We start from the raw sequence: 23433 nt of genomic DNA on the forward strand, positions 1-23433 counted from the left end.
AAGAAGTCGCATACAAATTATTAATCACCTTTGCACTGCTTTAGCTTTTGGGTGATTCAAATCTGTTTTAGAAACAAGCCTCGTGCCCGTCTATAGGTGCTGCTGTAAGAATCGTTCTGAGTGCCCTGTGTGTCTGGTGGCAGTCGGATGTCCCTGGGGAAGCGTCCTGACGTGTGGCAGCCACCTTCTTGTGTCGGAACCACAGGTGCGATGGGCGCGCAGCTCACAGCCCATGTGCGAGGAGTGTGGGCAAAGCCGGGCGCTTCTCCCCTTGCACTGTGAATGTGAGCCCTGTCAGGTTCCTTGCAGACTCTCCGTGTGTGGACAGAGGTTTGGAGGCAGCGGGGCTGAGCCTGCTGCCAGGGTTAGAGGGCTGAGAGCGGGAAGCTGCAGGAGCAGCGGGTGGGCCTGAGAACAGGCAGGAGGCTGGGCACGGGCTGCTGACAGTGGACAGCGGTTAGGGGAGGGAGTGGGACGGCGTGGGGATGGGGAGACAGAGAAGGGTTGGGAGATGTGGGGAGAGACGAAGTGAGGTGGGGTGGTTGTGACTCTAAAAGCTGTGACACTTAGTTGTGATTTTTTAGTAAGAAGGTTTTCAGTAGCACCAGGGATAAAAAAAAAAAAAAGGCCTTCAGAACTTCTGAAGACCTGCGGCTCTTGGAAATTGCATTTTGCTATTTTTCAGGCTGTAAGACAGGATGCTCCTGGGCCAACCTGCAGGGAGCTTTCCTTCCTCCCCTTTGCAGAGGAAGCAGGGATGTGGAGATCTCTATCTGTGCTGTGCCCCTGACACTGCTGCTCCTTGGTGCTGATGGCTTTATCAGCCCAGCTTCAGACATCGTCTCCTGTGCATTCAAGGTTATCAGATAGAGATGAACTAGGAAAAAAAATCCAACTTTTGACTCAGACCCTTAAAATATAAATGATGTAACCCAGAATCCAGCATTACTCTTTACAGATCTTTACCGAAGATCAGCAGTCATGTACTGAAATTGGAGAGCAGGGTTTTACCTTTGAATCACCAGATTAAGAAAAGGATGTTTCTTCAGTGAAACGTGCACAACAGATCATCTTACAGTTGCATGGTGTCAGAGGGCCTTCAAGGCAGCTTAGACATTGCTATGTGGCTTTACATTTTGACCTTTTTTTTTTTAATGCTGTGACAACTTCTGAACTGTAGAGGTGAGTGTGTTTGAAGTCAGTTAAGAAATCAGCTAGCTGATCTTATGTATTTTTTCAGCATGAAGATGACTCTTCCTGCCCATACCTGTCCTTCTGCAGCACTGAGTACTTTTGGGTATCTCACGGCACTACTGCCCAGCTGGGCTGTAAATGCTCAGCCCCTTCACTGGAAAGCTGGGCTGTGTTGGACAGAACAGGAGGCCCCTTAGTCCCACAGCAAGGCACCAGCTTGGCTCATAGAGAGAAAAACTACTCTTAACAAGAAAAGGTGATGTGCTGCAGAAATTCGTCTCTTCTTTCAGAAAGCAGCCTCTGCTTATATAGTGAGTGTAAAAACATGAAGTACTTGCATTCTTAAGAAACAGGCCCGCATCAAGTTGAAAATGTTTCAGATTCATCTTTGGAAACGATTTGTGTGATTTCTTCTGTTTTTCTTCAAGCGTGATTCTGTTTTTCTCCAGCACTGCTTTCTGCTTGGGGTGTGTGGTTTGACACTGCGCGTCAGTTTAGCTTTTTGAGATTGTGCGCTTTTTGAAGGGGGCACATCTGTGGTTATAGAAGAAAAACAAGAACATCAGATGTTCAGGGCACAAAAAGCAGAGCTTGGGAGGATCTTAGAAATGAACAGTGACAAGGGATGACTTGTATTTGACCCAGAGCTAGTGAGGGCTGATACAGTATGTGTAAAATTACTTATTTTTCCAGTTTTCAAATGCCTTCTGGAAAATTACTGTAATATGAAAGAAACAGTTTAACTACAGTTGCGGTTGTGACATTTTATAATAAGCCAAGTATCTCAAGTAGCAAAAATACGCACTTTGCTTTTTTCTTTCTTTTTAATTTAGTGGCAGGGCGCCGTTCACAAAAAAGAACATGCTCAAAAAAGCTTCTAAGTGAAGGTCTTCTCAAAAAAGTGAGAGATCGTGATCCCTAACAAGGAATGCAATTGCCAGGACCACTCTCTCTTATGTCAGTGGGAGCTTTGTTGTCAATGAGCAGCACAGTCGCTGCCGTTTGGACAAGAAAAGGGAGAGCTGTGACTGCAGCTGCATCTCCTGTAGTTCTCTTTTAGACTGTGTGGGTCCTGCAGGGGAGCCTGGAGTAGCTGGGACAGATGGACACTAGAGCACTGCATGTGGCTGCCCAGCCAGGGGGAACCAGGTTTGGACTGTGGAGGCATATAGGCTGGGGCAGGTGCCTGTGTAGAAGTGAACTGTGTGGAAAGCTTGCTAAAAATCAACAGCCAATGGGTTCCACAATGTTGTTTATCTTTGTTAAAATGCTGTGATTATTCTAGCTTACCCAACTGTGTATTTATCTAAAGACTTTAATATTTTCAGACACAGTTTTTAATCTTTCTTTCTTTAATGTGAATTCACTCTCTCTTTTGTGGCTACACAAGTATATGCACTAAGCAGATACGACAACTGCTGCTGTATCAGGTAGTGTTAATTAATCACAGGGTACTGCTTGCTTCTAGACGACGTCAGCAATGTGAAACAGTGTCCTGTGCAAGAAGGGCAGGTATTCTGAAGTTACCTTTTAACACAGAATTCCTAAACAATGTTTTAAAATGACCTTGCTGCATCAGTAAGTCATAGATCTGTCGCACAGTTCTGTTTGTTAACAGATCGGAAGCATCTGCAACAGGCCTGCTCCAGCCTGTGGCTCACACAGTACTGAAAAGTTTACGGAAAATCCTGCTCAGTGGCAAAGTCTGATTAGGAAACGTTATCTTTTTTTTTTTTTTTTTTTTTTCATAATATATGAGATACACATGCCTAACATATGGTTGCTATAAAATACCTTAGATGAGTCAGATCTTAGCTGGCAGCTGTAAGTAGGGCTGTTCTGGCTTCTTAGATAATGCTACCACTTGTAATCTTATTTTTTTTGTTGTTACTTAACTACTTTACTGTTAAATTATATTAACCTGATTTGTGGACACTCATCTGAGTACATCAAAAAGGTAAGGATTTATGGTGTAAAACCTGTTGTGTTTGTAACTGATTAAAGCTTCATCCACGTTGTTCAGGCTTGCTATAGTGATGGTTAATTCTTACCAAACTGTAGCACTGCTCAGGGAGCTGCTGCTGTCCCACTCTGTGCTCAGTTCAGTTATGTATTCCAGAAGCTTAAGAGGCTAAAAAGTGCCAGAAATTGCATTGATTTGATGTGGTTTGCAGCAATGCAGGATGTTCCAGGCAGTAGCCCCGCAGGCTCTGTTCTTTGATCTTTGCATGCAGCTCTCACAGATAATCACAGCTTGCAGACTGTAGTGAGAAGCAGTGGTGGGCAGCCAAAGTGTCGTACGGCCACAGCTCCTGTGATACTGACTGGTGAGCCTGTTTCAGTACAGGACTAACGGGTGTGCATTCTGTGGTGGCCAAGTCAGGGAGAAACCTGGCTCACACATCCAGGAACCACAGGTATCAAAGCAGGTGGTCTTGCTCCTGGCACTGCTGGTAATGCTGCCCCAAGACTGTCGCTGTACCTAGGAGATTGTTTGGAAGTATCTCTCGGTACTACCCATTTTCTAGGGTATGAGCAGTTTTAAAAGGCTGGTGTTTGTTACACACCTTTCTTCCTGCTTGTTGTTCTTTTTGGTTAGTCTAGTCAGGTTTTTGAGAACTCTAGTTAGCATTGTTTCTAATTTTATAGGTGCTGGCAACCCAGGGGGAATGACTAACGTTAGTCACGCACATACTGAGGCAATGTGTGCTTTCACTTGCTTTTTCAAACCAGAGTGCTTAAATGACACCTACCTAAAGACAGAGGCTTCCAGCTCTCCCCAGTCCCTCCCTAAATCCTGTTCAGCACAACTGCACCATTCCTCAGCAGCACCTTCCAGGCCACTCATCTCCTAAAGCCATCTGAAGTATGTGCAGAGAAGTGGTTCTAAGAGAAAAGTCACAGAAAGAGAGATCAGAGGAGGAAAAGTCTCTAGCAATATTACTCTTTGCTAATGGAAGGCACACCTACTTCCTCTGACTCTAACCAGAAGAGGACCGTCAGGTGGTAGAGATGCAGCTGAGAAGCAGAGAGCTTTACAATACTTAGCCCTACCTCATATACCATCTGCCACTTATGGAAACTTAAGACTTACCAAACAGAGGCTGGTTCTGTGTTTTCAATATTTAATGCTTGTTGGAAATGACATTTCAGTGTAACCTGTTGCCCCATTGAGATCAAGCTAAACGCCACCCACAGCATTGGCTGTTTGTACCCCAGTACTGAAATAAGCAGGCAGCATGGAAAGCTTCAAGACAAGCTGTAGAACTGGGCTTTTACCTCCTGGGTATACTTTCAACACAGTGGCACTCTTTCACTATTTCTTTTTTTTTTTTTTTTTTCCAAAAGACTTCAGTTCTTTTGGTTTTAACTCTTACAGAGAAAAAAAAAAAAAAAAAAAAAGTGAAATGGTAGCCATCAAAATAACAGAAAATAACAGAACAGGATCAGGAATCCTTGCTTTGTAGTGGCAGGCCTTTCATTATTACATAAGCAACTCCAGCGGGAGTCTACTGTGGTCAAAGCTCTCCCCTGACTTAAATTTGCTTTCTTTCTGTCACCAGGAAAAAGGGGGAGAGTCATTAACCACCTTCTTTGTGCTGTGCTTGAAGATATGATTTAGAGAACCTAAACTAAAAGCATCAGTTCTTTCTGAGGCAGAGACAGGCAGGTAGCTATGGCTGGATGCCTAAATTTAGCAGGTGTGAATACCACTTTCCACTTCTTTCTTCCTTTTGCTTCACCCTGATACGTGTCTGTTCTTTCCTCTCCAGCAGCTAAGGGTCAGCTAAGACTTGTTGTCTAGTCGAGCTGCTCATCCCCTCTAACATTTTGTGGAGCCTAGATTCCTTCAGTCCAAGGAGAAATGGGTTGGACGTGCAGATTCAAAACTAAGACACACACGACCATTACTTTCTCCCCCATCAAACCACAACAGATGCATCACTGTACTCACTGAGACTAAAGTGTGAAAATACAGGTGATATCTGGTGTTGTGTGGATGCGGCCTTTGAGGCTCCAGATGTCTCATGCATCTACTGTGCTCTTTGTTGCTCCCTGCACCGCTCTTTAAAGACTGGGTAGATAGAACTTTCCAGTCCAGAGTTCAGATAGCAGCACAGCTGTCAGCTGTGTTGCTTTAGATCTACTAAAATGCTTTATTGTTTTGATAGTCTCCAGTGAAAGAAATCAAGATGTCTTCTGCTTAATTCAGAATTTGGATTATCTTATCTGAGCACACTTGCAAACTCCAGGATGTAACATAGTCTCTTTGAATACCTGGTAACTGCCTGCTTCCCTGAAATAGTAACCAGCAGAGCAACTACATTGATTCCACTTCTTCCCTGCAGAACCAATGGAAAAATCAGCAAGCTTGGTCAGTGGGCACAAAGAACTGAACAGTAGCAGTGAAGGGATCTGTGCTAGGAGATATAGCAGTACAGAGTGCAGCATTTACACTGACAGTGTTTATAAGACTACGACAGGAGATGTGCTGTTACAGTAGACACAACAGCTTTTCCTCCATCCTCTCTGGCCATGGAGAGACTGTTGAGTAACTTTGAGCAACCACTGACTTTCTCTGTATTAACTCCTTTCTCTGAAATTACTTCATTACGTCTATAAAAAACAAAACAAAAAACAAATTGGTAAGAATCCATCCTTGCACCACAAAGAAATATTTCACACTTGCTGCAACAGCACTGAAGGAGGCTTTGCTTTAAAGTTTAAGACAAAGTGTGCTTCTGTTCTTAACTATAACCACTCTATATGTATAAAACATTAAAAAATCATAGAAATTGACCCCTCCCTAGTATCAAAATTAGAAAAACCCATATCATGACTGTGTTTGCTCTGCTGAAGGTACCTTGCCACACAGGCTTGGAGGATTTACACAGTCACTGTAATGAACTACTAGGGTTTCATGATCCTTATGATCTAAGCGATGGCATTACTAAGCTTATACTTACTTGGTAGTTCAGCTTGGAAATAGGGGCTTATGTCCCAACTACACTAAGCCTAGGATTTGTAAGGTACCTATGCTCCTGTAGTTTACAAGCAAGCCACTAAAATTGAGTGCATCTGAGATGAGGCTGAAACCCTGTGCTCTCTGCTGAGTGTCCCCTGTTTTTATCTGCTCAACAAATGGGAAAGAAAAGCAGTAAGCACAGCAGCAAGGTCACAAAGAAACTGCCTGTCTAAAAACATAATCAAAATGAGAAGGGGAAAAGAAAAGTTAGCTGAAAAACTCAGATCTGTGAAATGAGAGACAGCTGTAGCAGAAAGTACCTTTAAGCTCAAAAATAAGGTCTAGATTTGAATGTTTATGAATAGTTAAGCTATTACAAAACGTGATCATAAACTACAAAAATGAACGTAGCATTTGCTGCCTGAGTTCTGCTCTTTGTAGAACTTGTTAAGGCTGGTAGTACAAAAGATCATTTTGAGATGTCTGCAGCCTTCCCACTGCTGCAAAGCAATGGCTACATGTGCGCTTTTTGTATTCATTTACAAAAGTTTTACTCAAGTCCGAAGGCAATGAGGTCATTAAATGTAGGTGAAGAATATCACTTTGGGGCATTTTCAACTTATAGAAGTCTTCTGGGCTGGGCAGGAAGATCATGGAAGGAGAAAAGTTATTCTGTTCTCTCAGCACAAGAAAAGAAAGAGTAAGCTTGCTAGTAAGGAGGAGATGCAAAAATTCTGGCAGACATAGAAGCACCTACAGCAAACGTTACTGAAAAGGTCTTCGGACTTATGACCTATTCACTCTTATTACAATGTAATGTTTTCAACACTGTAAGTGCTGAAGACCAAGCCTAAAAATAGCAAAGAAAATTACACCACTAAACTGACAGGAAATGTAAAAACTTTTCAAATAAGAGACAGAGAACCTATTGAAACAGTTATATTCCTACTTTGATGCACATTCAATACCAAATAGCAGCAGCATCATGAGGTAATTTGTAATCTCTATGCCTCAAGTTAAGCATCCACAGAACAGAACAATGGCTTGCTCAGAATCTACAGGGAAGCAATACCTAGAAAAATAGAAATATAAAACAGAAACATATTTAACTTTCTAAATCAGAACAAGATAGATATGTAATCAAATTTTCCTTAGTGTATCTTGCCTACTAATCTTCTGTAAACTTCTCTTTTGGTAAGGTCTTTTTCTTTCTTTGCTTATGTACCCACTAAAAAGTTTTCCATCGTAGTATGAAAAAAAAAAATAAATTGTATCTTCTATCTAAATTACATCATGCGTTCTTCTGAATTTGAGACCAGGCATTCTCTGATGGAGTACTTTTTTCCTATTGCAGATGTAGAAAAATGTATAGCTTTAAGTGCATTAAAAGTCTTCCTTATTCTAAATCACTGCTTTTATGAGCTAAATTTGACGTAACTCTCCATTATGAGGGAAGTTAGGAAAACTAAACATCACCTAATAAAACTCTGCTGCACAGTGGAGCTTCCCAAGGCCCGAGTTTCTGTGTGTCAGGGGAAATCAACATTAAATATGCTGATTGTCATGAAGGAACTACCAGGCAATAATCTAAATACAGAGGTTTTTTAGGTAACTAATTACAGAAACAGGACAGAGGAATAAACTCTGGTTTTGAAATGGAATTGCTGTGCAGCAGTTCTGGTATGTCTGCTTCAGTGCTGGCATTCGCTGCAGCCTAAACATTGTCAGATAAAACTTTATTTTCAAGTTTCTCCAAAGAGAATGTCCTATGAACTGAGGCTATGCAATGTACAACTTACGGCATTATTAACTACTGGATTAATTTTAAATGGCATTTTGCAATTATTTAGTAATAGGAGCAAGTTTAAAAATACTCATTCTAAACAACACAGCTACTTAAAATGAAATTGCTACAGAAAGCAAAACAATTCTTAAAATCTATTTTGAAATTGGTAACAATTAGAAAATGTTTAAAAAGAAGTTGTACATTATGTTCAGAGACACCCCCCCTCCCTTTTCTTAGAAGTAGCAAGACAAACGGGCTGCAGATCAGGTATCTTTGTGTACCATTTTCATCATTCTTAAAGAATACCGCTCCATGCACTGAGTCAAATGGAAAAATGTCAGCAGCAGTGTTTCTAACTCCCCAAGCTAATTTTTTCCCCCCTCCGATTCCTGCAGGTAAATTTTGGCTAAAAATGTCCAAAACAAACTAAGAGCAAGCCAATAATCTGGATTCCTTTCTACTGCCTTTAAATAGAAAGTATTCAGACCGTCCCCATTTTAACTAGTTTTCATGCATGCCTTCAGCAGCTGCTGTTACAGAGTCAGCTTCTGCAAAGACTTCACAATCCTTATTCTAAGAAATAAATGAGAGAGCAAAAGTGCAAGAAGTACAATGAATACTTAATTTTATTTTTCATTAAGAAAGAGACACTCCAACAACTGAAGGTGTTTGTTTTTCTCCATGCAGCTATTTCAGGTAGTGGGAGATGTTACGATGATCACCTTGTTCTGTGGGGAACAAAGTCTGAGATGAGTAATTGTTAATACACAAATTTCTTAAATATTATAATGCTAGACTGGTTAAATCATTTAATCAGTAGATGTAAGATATTTACTCTTCTTTATTTCTGCCTAAGTAGAATGCAAAATGCGGTCTCAACTTTAATGCTTTTAGTTTAATTTTATATCACCTAGACTAGATATAACATGCACAAAAAACCCCACTGCTAAGACAGTCACTATAATCACTCAGATTATTATTTTTTTAATAAATCCCAATAGAACTTGAGAAAAATTCCTCCCAAAATTGCAGTAAACCAACTGTATGTTCTCAAAAGATTAAAGTGATAAGCAGTCAGCATTTACTGTAAATGACAAAATCATGACACTCATTTCCACACAACGTACATTTTTTTAACTTTAAAATGTACTTTACACACTTTCTACTCTGGTCGATATAATCTATAGTTATTATGCATATCTATAAAATGTTTGAAATAAAAATTGTTAATTGGATTAGTTTTATGAAATGCAGAATAGCTTAAAATTGACTGACCATTCAGGTGGGCTGTTTACTCTAAATATTCTTGTTAAACTTTCCAGATCTTCACTTTTGAAATGGAGTTCTTCAAGTAACGTGGTCAGGAACTGTGTGTATGCTGGGCTTCTCTGAGTATTTTTAAAAACTGGAATATTTTGTGACAATCTGGCAAGAAAAACCCAAACAAACAGAAACAAACACTGTATACATGTGATACAGAAAAGGGACTTTTCAACTGTAATGATACAGGTTGTGTGAGTTCAGACAATTGTAGTGAAGAAAAGAAGTTTGTAATATCCCACTTGATTCATTACGGTACAGTGCATGACTGTATACGTTACACACAGTTTGACCTGTACTGAAATACAAACATTTATGCAGATGTAGTGAAACGAAAACAAAAAATTAAAAGAAAATGGGCCAGTAGTTTGTATGCCTTTAATAAATTGTATGCTGATGTTACTTAATTTAGGGAAAAAAAAAATAATCAGAAGACAATGCCAAATTACTTGTAAAAAAGAAAAAATATCAATGTAAAATTTCTAAACTAAAAGCTCTTACACATTCATCTTGTAAAATTTGTATAGTGCCTTCTATGAATAGAATGTGAAAGAGCAGTGAAATTCATCTTAAAGAAGAACATTCTTGCTACAAATTTTTAGTAGGGCTCCTGGACAGAAGCTGTGGGTAACTTTCATCACACACATCAGACTTCACAAAGACATACAGTTGGATGCATTTAATTGGAGGACTGCCCCCTGCAGTATGTCACAAACACGTAGCACACCACAATAGTGAGCTCATTTTGCTTTAATGAAGATTTCTCCAATTACATAGAAGCCTCCTACAGAGGCATTCTGGATTATTATTAATTTTACTGGATGCAAGCGGACACACAAAACATCAATTAAATTCCCAAACTGAGGACCATTGTGACTGTAATCAGAATATGATTCCTCAGACAGTCTGTACCTTAAAGCAGTGTAAGTTAATTTTTACACACTGAAGTGCTATGAAATTAGGCTTTAGGAAAGACAGTCAAAACCAGATGCTATTAGAAAGGAATGATCCTTTGGTAAAGAGAACACAGCTGATTTAAGCTTGAGAAGTTTTAATACGAGATACTAAAATTCAGTTTTACAACTGATACTATATCAAAATATAGCATTGTAGTCAAGCTATTTTTTTGTTTTGGTAATGCAATGAAGTGCTTAAAGTCTCAAAGTGCCAAGAGTTGTCAAGTGAATGCTTCAAAAAATAAATAGAATCAAAGTGGGTAAAATTATATTTCTGAATTTAGCTAGTAAAGCTCAGCTTTAAATCTGAAACAGTACTTGGGCTTTCTACGTTTGCTAGTTAGCAACATTTTTCAGAAATTTGACCATTTGGGCCTGATTTGCTAAACTGTTTAGTAGGATGGAGTCCATTCAGTTTCCACTGATTTTAATATTTACAATGAATGGAAGCTGAAAGTAGTTGCCAACTGAGAGAATAAAGTATTTTCATTTGAAAAGTCACAGCCCTATCCCAATGTTACTTGGCAAGAGCTCACATCCCAGCAACAGTTGCTTGGTCTCAGTTACTGTATGTAGATAAATATTGCTCCAGACAAACTGACACTGTAGGGAATATTTCAAAACTTTTGAGAATTGATGTGCTCTGTAGATGCTGCTCAAGGTATTCTACTGCTTATTAAAAACTTCACAGCCTAGAGAACCTGTAAATGTATAACAACTGAGATCAGTCTCCCTGCAGTCATTTGTATGAAGATCACCTTCCCTGTAGAAAACCGGCATATAAACTCTTAATCTGTATAAACTCTTAATCTGCATATAGACTCTTAATGTAAGATAAAACAGTGGTAGAACACAAGCAAAAGATCTTACAAGACACGGTAAATACAGTTTCCCAACATAGAAATAAGTTTCCAAAATTTCCTCATTAATAAATAAATTTTTTACACGTTAAATTATCTTCCATTTACTTGGGAACTCTATTTCAGTATGTCCATTTAATTAAATACTTTAACTACCCAGCACTGACATTTATTAAGATTTCAGGGGATGCTCAAAGTAACCATGTGGTGTGAAATTAAACTGATGCATAAACCCCGCTATGTAAACATTTGCACAAAAGTGAAGTATTCACAGTTAGACTTGTGATTTTTGGACTGTAGCCACTAGGCTTTGTTCTGTATTTAATGACAGGCAGGATGGAGCTGTCTCTCCTAGTGGGAAGTACAATAGTTAGTATTTAATCTGGTAAAACAGTGTCTCCAACCAGGGCTGACAAGCTGGAGGTTTTTGCATCGTGATGCTTTATCAGCAGGGAAACAGAGGAAGTGCTGATAGAAGATCAGTGACAATTTCAGACTGTTGGTCTGGAGACGAGGATAGTGAAAGATCAGGAGATGCATTATTACAACTCTTCAAGTTATTTTTCACACGATTTAGTAGATTATATATGAAAAGAGTTTGGTGGCATAAATAGTCATGACTTCCTAAATACTGGTGCCAGGGGGCTGCAAAATATTCCCTGCAGTGTTGTAAATCTACGAGCGTTTTAACTGAATTTTCTTTTTATCTACCTTGTGCTTAAGAGAATAAGAAAAATGCTATTAAGAAAAAAGCAATCAGACTGTGCAGTTTTAAGTAACATAGTAAAACAATAACGCTACCCAGCTCACATGCTGAACAGTATTTCTCTCTATGTATATTTTTACAACTGTGGCTTGTGAAATTACGTAGTTTCATAAATTACAAATATTTCTCACTATGATGCCCTGTTTAAGACATTCTGTTTACAGAGTAGCTGTTGTAGCCCATGCTAAGAAAGAAAAAACTATTTTTATTCTCAGAGAAGTGACCAGGCCTTAAATACTGTGGAACAAACTTAAAAATAAAAATAGCTGTGGATTATTATTTTTTTTTTTACCAGATCTTTGTTCGGAAAGTCATTAAGCTACTAATTATCTGATAAGTGGGAGACAAAAATCAAGAAATAATTTCAGAGACACATGCGTAAGTTTCTAGCAATTATTAAAAAATTGTGCCCAGGTGGAACACTTCTGTATACATACGCAAAAACTTGGATTACATATGTAATCTTGGAAAACTGTCCGTAGGCATTTAAATGATGTTTTAACTTGTCATTTGAAAAATGGTTGTTCCTTTCTACTTCTATAATGGTTTTTCTAGTGGCTGTCTAACCAGAAGGCGCTTTTGTTTGCAAGAGGAGCAGGCACAAGTTGCTGGTTTGCACAATAGATTTGATAGTCTTAGTAATGCTGGTCGCACCTAAATTAAATGTACTACAGAAAGGAGCATCACGGGTTGTGCTCTCATCCTTGCATGAAATGCTAACTGAACCAAACCATAGTTTCATGCAAATAAACCAGGACAGTCTTTGGGATCAATATCTTGACAGCTTCGGTGACTCTATCTCTGAAGGAACTATCATGACCAACTTAATGATATGCAAGATTTCAATTTAAAGATCATGGAATTGACTTGAAACTCTGAAGCATCTTCAGAAAAATCAGAGTGTAAACAGGAAATAAGATTTGAATCACAGCAATAGTATTTGGTTACTACAACAACAAAACAAGAAATATAAAGTCTGCTATTTGGTTAGCTCTTTTGCATATTGCAACATTGATGCTGAAAAAACTTCTGTGAAAAACTCAAGTAAGAAAAGCTAAAGAATTAAGTGATTGAAAAAAACCTATCACCTGCAGAACCGTACATAATGTTGTCCAACGTTACACACCCGTGCTTCAAAAGGTTGCCCTCAGCACAGTTAAAAGGAAACTTTCACGCTCACTTCATGGAAAAGTTGTAAAGTGTATATCAGACTTCGTGAAACAGTGTCGTTTCCTGCACACCCACTTACACCATATGGTAAACAGGGCTTTGTAAAGTTTAAAAAGTGTTAAGAATGTCAGGCTATATCTGACTGATAAAATTTGTGTTCACTGACTATTCCACATATGCTACCTGTTAAAAAAACAAAAAGAAAAATTAATGCAAAGACCAAGGTATTACTATCAAGCTATTAAATGACATCTGGCTGCTGAAAAACATTTACATAGTTGAGTGCTTCAACTCAACATTCAAGCTTTCTATGAATTAGTCTCCTTACAAAAACATTTGACAAATACTTTTATAAATGAAAACGTATTTGAAAGTTAGTTACGTTGTGTGAATTAAATGTAATAGACTGATATTGTTTGCAGTTTCTTCACTTATCAATGCCTACACTAACCCCTAAGACTGAAGACAATGGGAAAAGATGATGGTGGAGTAATATATTCTGTGTAGTTAAATCACTAATTGGCACTTCCTCAAAAAAAGTGATCTAATTGTATAATACCATTCTCTCTCGCATGCTGGACTTCAAGAAAATCTTTCTGGCCTTTTGTTTTAAAATGAACTCTGTGGTCCCCTTTGAAAAAGTTACACTTTCAATGCCACCAGTGTAATTTCATCCAGTTAGAGGCCCCTGAAACAGGCACCTGAAAACAACAGTAAGAACACAACCACCTAAGAAAAGTCAAGTTCCCTTCCAGTATCCAAAGTTGGTCACTTAAAATTACACAAAAAATGAAAGAATATGGGTGCACAGAAAGGCACCCAGTATCATGCAAAGCTTTTGTATATTCATAAAGAAAAGCCATATTCTTATTCTCAAAACAGTTAATATTTAATTCCTCTTAGAAAAATGTAAGTATTGCCAGTGTTTTTAACTTCTTCTAAAGGCAGAAGCTTAAAAGCTAAAAGCCAGTCACTGTGGCAGAAGCCATGCATCCAAACTCACTTATTTCAGCTCTTTACTCTGTTTGGCATGCTTGGAAGTGACACAAAGATGGAATTATAAAGCAGAACGAAGGAACAGGCACATCCTACCTTTCTATAGAATGCTTTGCAAAATCAGTTATAAACTTTTTTACCAATTAATGACATTGTTTAAGCACTGTGAATGATTCTTAAAAGTCATCACAAATAGAAGTTCTTCTCTCAGTTTCCTTCTAGTTTCATGCATTTAAGACTTTTGTTTTTTTTGATCATCATAGCTGTGATGACTGATACTTATTTTTCTACCAGGATGATGGAGTCTCACTAATGATAACACAGGTTTCTTGAACACTCATTTTAGAACATGGAAATGAAGCAAGAGCTAGTGACAAGTATCAGCAGCACATTTTTTTCCTTTCTCAACACAAACAGTCATGGACTACCAAATACATGCTACAGGAAGGGTGCCAACAAGCTTCTGATCAAGGTGCCATCACATCAGTAGGACTCTTAACAAAGGTCCCCCACCTGCAAGGAAGTCCAGTGCATTTTTTTGCTGTCTTTGGGTAGCCACCAATTGTGGCTATGAGCAATCCAGTCCTCTCATCCCACATGAATTTTAGCTCAAAGTCTGGGAACATGTTATTTATACATAACAAAGAATTAAAATGTTTACAAACCTCTTGCATCACTTTAAGTATTATTAACATAGCTATTAACGGTCCAGAAATATCAAGCAGCCATTCCAGCAGTGTGCTATTACCATGTAAAAGGCCAAAGCATATCTGCTCCATTACTATGGCAATAAAGCATTAAACAAATAGAAAACTCCTGAATACTAACTTCACAGTTATTGCCAATGTTCAGATGCACATGAAAAAATATTTTAATGGCAACTCTACACTGAACTGTGTTGCTGAGGTTTAGCATGACTGGTGAATGATCTATGGCTTTGTGTGTGTGTGAACAAATGGCTCTGAAAGCAGAGCTGATCTCAGTTCTTAGCTGAGGACTTCCTCATGAGCAGGCTGCTAAAAGCTAAACGCACTATTTTGTCTTTTCTACACTTTGTTTTTTTTCCTGACCATAGTCATCTCTACTTTTCCACACTGGGTGGAATTACACTCACTATACAGACATATAAATTAATTTCTATTACAAAAAAGAAGACTCTTTCTCATCAATTAGATACTGATTGGTTTTCTTTATCAGACATCATTTAACACCTTAATAGTTGGATGCCCATGAGTCATTTTTGCTGTCTTGTGGATGTAAGCCTTTAAATCCAAGGCAGGAAATGCCACTGTCACATGGGTCACAAATAATGGAAATTAACATGGAAGTCTGTCTAATTTCCATTCAAAACTCACACTTGCAGGACTATTACATGTCACTTCTGTATTTGGAAAAATGAAGTCATGAATGTAGGACAGCAGTTACCATCTTTATGAATAATGAATCAATAGTTAAAGAAATTAAACTACAAGGGCATAAAAACACAGCATTTCCTGCTTTTGTCCTGAATGTTTTATCCTCAAAAATACTGTTTGGGACGGTATTACTTAAATATTTTCTGATTGGAGATTTCCAAGGAGTATTCATAAGAAGAGTGCCTTTTGTGTACCTACCATTTTGAGGCAAAATCATCTCTGATTGCTTCTGTGAGGTATAAAGGACTGCAACAGTACTCAGTGGACAAAAATATATATGCAGCAGTACCAGCTGGCAAGTAGGAGTGGGAAACTGTCTGCAATCTGACCCTTGGAAGGCCAGTCAAAGGGCAAGTCATTGGGGGCCAGAACAAGGCCTGCACTAGGCAGGCTGCTGGCCACGTTAATCACATTGACCCACTTCTTGGACCAACAGCAGATCACAGGACAGTACCAAGGAGGCTGCCATCACTTTAACAGGAATCCCTACATTGTTTCAGTATGATAAGGTACTTTAATTTCATCAACAGCTCAAGACTCCTTCAGCAGCTCTTTACAATGAATTTCCCATTCCTTGCACCGCAACCAGAAAGGATAGCATAAAACCTCATCCATACATTTAAATAAGCTTTTAAACAGATTTACAAATACTAAATAGCAGTATCATTTTGCAAATCATTCTCAGTAATAGTTCACCTCATGTAGTGTTAAAAATCCTCTAGAAATATACAGAGCCTTGTTCAGTGGGTATAGTCCTTCCATTGTAATCTGTTCTACTCCATCAGCACACAAGGATTTATTTTTAAATCGTAAATATTTCAGAGAGAGAGAGAAATATATTTTCAGATATATATATTGCACTACTTATGTTAAAAATTTGATGGGCTCAGCAATGCAATAAAAATGTTATTACTCAGGAATGACATTTAGTATAGCACAATTTTACAGATTACAGTCTTGTTTTCTATTTTAATTATGTTCCTATGGCAAAAGTCTGCAGTGCAACTGATTAAACAAAAACTAATTGTTTTGTTTAAGACAAATGACCAAGTCAATACAACAAATGTTACAGATCAGCAGTAAAACTCATTGAAGTAGTTGTGCAATGCAGCCTGTAGACCATCTGCCTGTATGTGCAACTGGAGTATAGCCATGTATCAATCACTTAAAATTACTGCTTCAGTCAATGGGGTGAACTGAAAAACTGGCAGCATTCATTCATTGCATAAATCCCTACTGAAGGGTATTCAGGCATTCTGACAGAATAACTCAGAGCATTAACTTGAGGTAGAGTCCCTAATTAACTGGCGTACCGCTGGATACAGTACACTTGTTTAGGGATAGCAGCCTTGTTAGCAAAGTATCTGAAATCACAGAGGGATTTCCACAGACCTTAAAGTATGCTTTCCATCAGGCAAAAGTTAATATTGTACAGAAAGCTGATCTGAAGCACAGTGTATCTGTAATTGTAAGCTAAAGCTGCAACACTGGGGAACTTAAAAAATATCTTTGGCTATATATTTAAATTCTTACACAGGCATCCTATGTTAAAAGGCACTCAGAAAATACAAACATTACACCCTCAACTTATGTAATTTAGCTGTTATGCTCAGTTTCATTTAAAAAAAAAAAAAAAAAGCTCACTCTTTCCTGATTACTTTCATTTGAACATGATTTAAAAAGCTCAACTTTTTTTTTTTAAAAAAAAACCTTGTTAAAAGCAAAAGGCTGTCTCCTGAGTGAGCACGTTCCATTAGAACACATTAATATTTGACAGACAATCTTGAACTGGAAGCATTTAACTTACAAACAATATGCAGAGGTATTTAAAGACATCTCTAGAGTTAAGTCTTCCATTTAATTAAATGATGATACTACTGAGGAAAAATGTGATTATGATTAGTGTCATTTACCACTCCAGAAATAAAGTAGCTCCTAATCTGTAGCCCTCTGTAAGCATAATAAGCATATCCTTATGGTCATAGACAGAAGTCAGTTTTCAAACACATTTTTTGTCAGTATCTACACATTTATTCACATTTTTCTATTTTCTTCAGTGAAAGATAAACACTAAAAACAGCACTGTTGAATGATAATAACTGACAAATAAGCAGGTAATTTTCCTACTGAGGGTAAAAAGCTACTTCTGGTCTAGTTTTAAATACAGCCTAAATATCCTAAAGACAAGAATTTTGTAGCTAAAGTGCAATTTATGTTTTATTCATTATTTAACTTTCCTTTCATTATTGTGTACTGACTTGTCCACAGCATCCAGCCCAGACACTTTAATCCTTGGATGGCAACAGAAACTAAATTATTCATATTTATATTTTTTTTGTCCACTACATTTAAATCAATGCTACAGACACAGATTCAAAATTGACTGGCATTCCTACATAATACAGATACATGCAAAATTTAAGGTTTGGTCAAAAGTAAGTTTTGGTCACTGTTTCCACTGCCTTTGGTTTTTCATATGCAGCTTCTACAAAACTATATATATATATATATATATAAGTACGTATTTATGAATACACTCTGAATAATTATATACATTTCTTCTTTAAAAGTTCACACCTTAGCATTTAGCTGGTTTCCAGATACAAGTTAACATCATTCCCTTTGAACAAGACCAAAATTTCACTCTCAGTGGAGCCAAGTGAATACAACTAACAGTCAACAGAAAGCATACCTGCAGTAACCAGGATTTTGTACAAGAAGCAATTAGCACAAACTGGGACACAGGAAGCTCTGCTTTACTATGTGGGTGACAGCAAAAGCTGCCCACAGGGGCTGTGGGGTCTCCTCCTTGGAGGCTTTCAAGAGGTGCTGGACATGGCCTGGCACCATGCTGTGGGTATCCCCACTTGAGCAGGGGTTGGGTCAGAAGGATCCAGAGGTCCCTGCCAGCCTTAGCCATGTTGGCATTCTCTGATCCAGCCACCTGGTAAAACTGCTTACAAAGAACTGAAAAAGAATCAGTGGATTTCCCATCTCTCCCCCCTGAATTTCCCCCCCTTTTTTTTTCAAATCAAAACAGCCAATTGACAATTCAGAAAATCTGAATCTATTTTCAAATATTTATTTGAAAATGACTATAAACACAAAATACCATATAGGTCCAGCAAAAACACCTAATTATTTGGGCAGTCCTACACAGCACAGATTTGTTCAACAGTGGATTAGAAAAGCCTCTACCCAAATGAGACCACTAGGGAAGCACTGACCATCTCAAAGATGTCTGTGGTTTTTTATCCTAAGTTCTTCTTAGTTTAGCCAGATCAAAGACTGTTTCATCATTTTTGCTAACAGATATGACTGCAAGTTGATTTTTAAATACCAACTCAAGTATATTACCACCTTACACCACCACATTCCAAGTTATCATGATAATGCTGGTTCACAGACATACAGTATCAGAACTTTCATATTAAAATGTGGCAATTAAAGCACTTACATTCATATAGGGAGTTGTTCCAAACAGTTTCAAATTAGCTCACTTATCTACATAAATCCAAGGCAATAAAAAGTTCACAACGTAAGCCCAGAAGAAATCACTATCAGCTGTTTCCCTCTAACAAATCTAGGTTTCTTAGGTACACATTTCAAGGACAGGCCTTGTTTAAAGAGCCCAATTTATTTGAAGTTTCTTTCCTGCTATCCAGCTGACAGATCAAAGGTACTTCTCACTCTTAGCATTTGCTCCCACTTTACCTTCTTTTTCAACTTAGTCAAAAATTTAAGTTTAGATAGATTTAAAATTTATTTTAGAATTCATCCTTTCATCTTTTTCAGTCTTCTATTCCTCAGCTTTTTATGTTCCCCAGTTTTCCCATGACACTTCCCAAATGTTGGAATCCTTGGGTTATCCTTGGGTTATCCTTAGTTACAAGAAATTATGCGCAGATAGAAGACACTGTGAGATTCAGAAATGCTAAGATAAACATTTCAGTCTCTGTAATGCTTACTAGTGCTTTGTAAAATATACACTGTTGTATAAATTATTGTAAACACACTGTGAGACCATTTAATATCTAAAAGATGCAAAGATGCACCTATATTTCAACCACATCCATTTTTGCAGTTTTTTTGTTGTCAATGTTGTTGTCTTTTTTTTTTTTCTTTTTTTTTTTTTTCTATCATATACTGGCAATCTATTGCTGATAAGTCATTATCTCAGTGGTATGCAAAAAAGCCCTGACAAAACAAAACAACCACCCCTTCAATAAATATTAAATCAGAACCATACTGTCATACAGGTGGAACAGCTACAATATAATAAGCTTAGGTAAATAATTTGTCAATACTTGACTTTGTAAAATGTACTCACCTGCACTCAAATACTATGGAAACAATGATCATAAAATTGATTATAGTTTAGTTGCAGAACTTTCTAACGTTGTAATTTGATTTCCTGCCTTTCACTCTGATATACAGATCAAACACCTGGAATAATGCAGCTGAGTAAAGAGACATGCTAGGAATAGATTTGCTTCAACTTTGTCTGATTTTTTTTTCCCCAGAAGTTAAACGTAAGGACTCCCAAAAGAGGGCTGCATTTTCTGATTGTTTTCATGAGTGTGAAAGGAACACATTTCAGAAAATACTGAAATTAATTTTTTCCCTTCAGTGTTAACGTCCCTTATTAGGATTAGAACTTAATTAATTGCCAGAGAGGATCTGGACTCTCAGAGTCAAAATGCTTTTACGTCTCAAGAAGTAACATACAAAGGAGAAGTACACACTTCCTTTGCACTTGATTCCTGCGCTATCAGGAAGTGAAGACAAGTGTCCGATTCATCAGTTTTCTCGCTATCATTTATCACATCAAAAATTGTTTGTCAGCTGTCTGAATTAATTTTTCATGCTTCTAATTAATTCTCAGTTTATCTCCAGTCACTGTAGGGTGTTAGAGAAATGGCAGCATTCTCCAGCATAACATTACCTGTATGAAAGCTAATGAAATGCATCTCTATTTATTTCCCCCTCACACAGATCTTTGTTGCATGGGTCTCTGAGTAATCCTGTGGACTACTGCTCTAAGTCAAGCAAATTATAACTGAGCAAATTAGCTGAGTTTCATAAAGCCAGGTTTTGAAGATCTTCATGGTTTTTAATAACTCTCAAGATTCTTCCTGACTGCTTAAAAGAAGTTATTTATTTCACAGCAAAAATACTGTCTGTCTTGTCAGGTCTGACACTTTCAACAGGAGTAAGACAAAAGAAAACAGAATCTCCAGAATGAAGTACTGTCTTTTCTAGACTGCCCATCTTACTGTCTGGCATTATCAAGCTTTAAATTTCATAATCTGCAACAAGCACTGTAAGGAAAGGACTGATCAGATCTTTAAAAAAAATACTGCACTTTCAGGGATTTCTGCAATCAAGAGTTATTATGTTATAGTGGTTCCAGAAGAGTTCAGTAAAACCACTCCTACTTTGGGCAAAATTTATTTCAGAGCTGAAAGAACAGAACTCGTCTCTTAGGCTAGTAGTGGTATCATTCTCTGCACAGAACAAAAAAATTAATCCAGAACCCAAGCTAGAAATTCAACTCATACAGAATAACAGCAGATAACATTCTAGGAAGCTATAGTAACCTTTCCAATGACTCTATTTGCTTCTATTTTTTTCCTTTTTTTTTTCTTCAGAAAAAAAGCCAAATCAACTCTGATTCGCATCTTACAATCAAATTTCCTCTAAGTCAAGAACTCTTTCTCTCTGTCACGTCCCCAGCAAGTGTAGGCTGTTCTTCAGAAAGTTTACCAAGATAAAGTTAAAACTTTGAAAATAAAAGACACATTTGTGTGTCAGTCATGTTTTTCTTATAACAGATGGGTTGTGTTTCATGATTAAAAATGTTTGCATTGAATGTATTAAGATTAATTATTAATAAGGGAACAAGTATATTTTCGTAAGGTTAGAGCTTTGAGACTCAGTTGCAAAATTAACAGTTCAGTTTGCTCAGTGGTTGAAGTTAAAATATATTTAAAACTAAGTTTAGGGCAGCTGTTAACAGCATTGACCATGTCTTTTGAAGCTTTACTTCAGAACTGTCTATATTACAGTTTGTAGAACTTACTCTGTTATGGCATGAGTTTGAACAAGCAAGATGTATGAAGAAATTATAGAAGGAGGGGAAAATATGACTCCAAAAAAAGTCTGCTTAATATATACATTTTCAATGAGCATAAATTTAAAAGAGTTCTCTCTCATATAATGCTGGACATTTTTTCTATCTGCTTGATCAGCACAGATTTGTGGCATGAAGTTCAATAGGACATGAACTGCAATAGCTTCCCTAAGAGTCAACATGATAAAAATGTCTTTCAGAACTGGGTTGAAACAGAATTTGCAACAAAAAACATGTTTTCTTACACAGAACAAAAAAAATGAACTGGCAGAGGAAAGAACTTTTTCTACTACCATACTTTCAATTCATAAACTGCAAGTACATTTGGAATATAAAGTTGACAAGAGCATCTAAAGAAGCAGCTCCAAAATTATACTCTGCATAAAATTATTTCTAGATTTATGTTCCCCCTCTAACAAAGGGATTAGTCAGGAAAACACCGCCATGAATGTCCATTTGCAACTGGTGAGGCACTCCTGCACAGCATCTTTGCACAGCTGGGGATGACTTCAGTCTTCTGCATGCCCCCACACACATCTGCTAGGAGCACACAGATTTCTGTCTTTTCGAGGGATTGCCAGTACACCTGGCAGCAAACCATGACCCTGCTCTTCCCTTGTGATGGGCAGCAAAACTGATAGGCACAGTGATCTTATTGCACCCAACACCCTGGCTCCACGCAAAAGAAGTGTAGAAGACAGCGTGTGCTAAGATATCACTGCTGCTGATGAGACCAAGGACCAGAAATGTAAAGGGGAACTAATCATCCTATCTGAGGGTTTGTGCTGGGCATAGCACACCCAAGTATCCCATTCAAAAGACTGTCCACAAGACATATCAGACTGGAAAAGGACTGCAGCTGTATATGCTGCACTCAAGTACAAACTGCCACTTTCTTGTACGAGCACTAGTAACACAGTGTTTTTTCTTTCTCTCTCTCTTCTTTTTTTTTTTTTTTTAATTAGGAGATTCTTTGAAACTGCTAAGGTCTCTTCTTTCTCTTTTACAAATGAGATATTTAATTAATTTTAAAGTTGGCACTGATTAATATCCCAATGAACAACACGGCAATCCTTCAAAATACTGTTCTATGTATTTATATTTCCTAAGTAATACTGGAACATGCTGGGAGGAAGTGAAGTAATACTGATCTCCTGCACATTATGCCAAATAAGCAGATTGCGTTTGCTTAGGAAACGCTGATAAGTAAGAAATGCTTAACAGAAAACACGCTTGAGTTCACACTTACTAAATGACAATCTAAATCTATTAAGAATGAAAAAAGGAAGAACATATACATTCATTTTTTAACCATGTTGAAAAACCTTGCCTTTTCTTTATTTCACAAAAAAAACTACAAGTTGAGAGCAAGAGGACAGACAAAGACTCGGCCTTAATTTCAAATGCTTTTACAAAAAGAAAGGTTTTGGGGCTTTTGGTCCTGCAAACTGTTTCAGAAGGGAAAAAAAAAAATTGCATTTTTAGCTCAATTACGAACAACTCTTCTCAGCTGAAACCTACTTTCTGTCATCAGATGTGGAATAAAAGATCACCCCCCTGATTTTTAAGTGGTTTCTTTGGGAAAAAACTGCTATCTTGAGTTCAGGTGCCATTTGCACAGTCACTCTGCAAATCTGATTCATATCTAATATGTATTTGTACATTTCACACATGTAGACACTTCCAGGCAAGAACAAAGCAGAGATATCACAAACATCTAAATTTGTCTGAAAATATCTTAGGAATTTCAGCGTTGAATAATACAAATGCTCTGTTGTGCAAAGAAGTAAAAATGCATACTTGAACATAAGATTCTCCAGTTCCTGAACTGTTATCTCCAAGAGAGTAAACCTCCAGAGTACATCTCCACA

General features: G+C 37.7%; 2 protein-coding genes across 7 annotated transcripts in view; one reads left to right on the top strand and one right to left on the bottom strand.

Annotated features, from left to right (window-relative positions):
* The window catches only part of GLMN (glomulin), a 160994-nt gene that overhangs the window by 11823 nt on the left and 125738 nt on the right, over positions 1 to 23433 (top strand). The gene's annotated exons all lie outside the window — the stretch shown is intronic.
* RPAP2 (RNA polymerase II associated protein 2) overlaps positions 8571 to 23433 on the bottom strand; it is a 35040-nt gene continuing 20177 nt past the window's right edge. Inside the window, exons 11-12 of one of the 2 annotated variants that reach the window (XM_090146359.1) lie at positions 9222 to 9371; positions 8571 to 8674 (exon numbers count right to left, since the gene is read on the bottom strand). In XM_090146359.1, coding sequence (XP_090002485.1) covers position 8674; positions 9222 to 9371 — 151 coding nt within the window. In that variant the 3' untranslated portion in view covers positions 8571 to 8673. The remainder of the gene's footprint in view (positions 8675 to 9221; positions 9372 to 23433) is intronic. The other variant, XM_031614810.2, reaches the window with a different exon arrangement.

The sequence above is a fragment of the Phasianus colchicus genome, chromosome 9 (genome assembly GCF_987193195.1).
Source record: "Phasianus colchicus chromosome 9, bPhaCol1.hap1.1, whole genome shotgun sequence".
NCBI classification, from domain to species: domain Eukaryota; kingdom Metazoa; phylum Chordata; class Aves; order Galliformes; family Phasianidae; genus Phasianus; species Phasianus colchicus.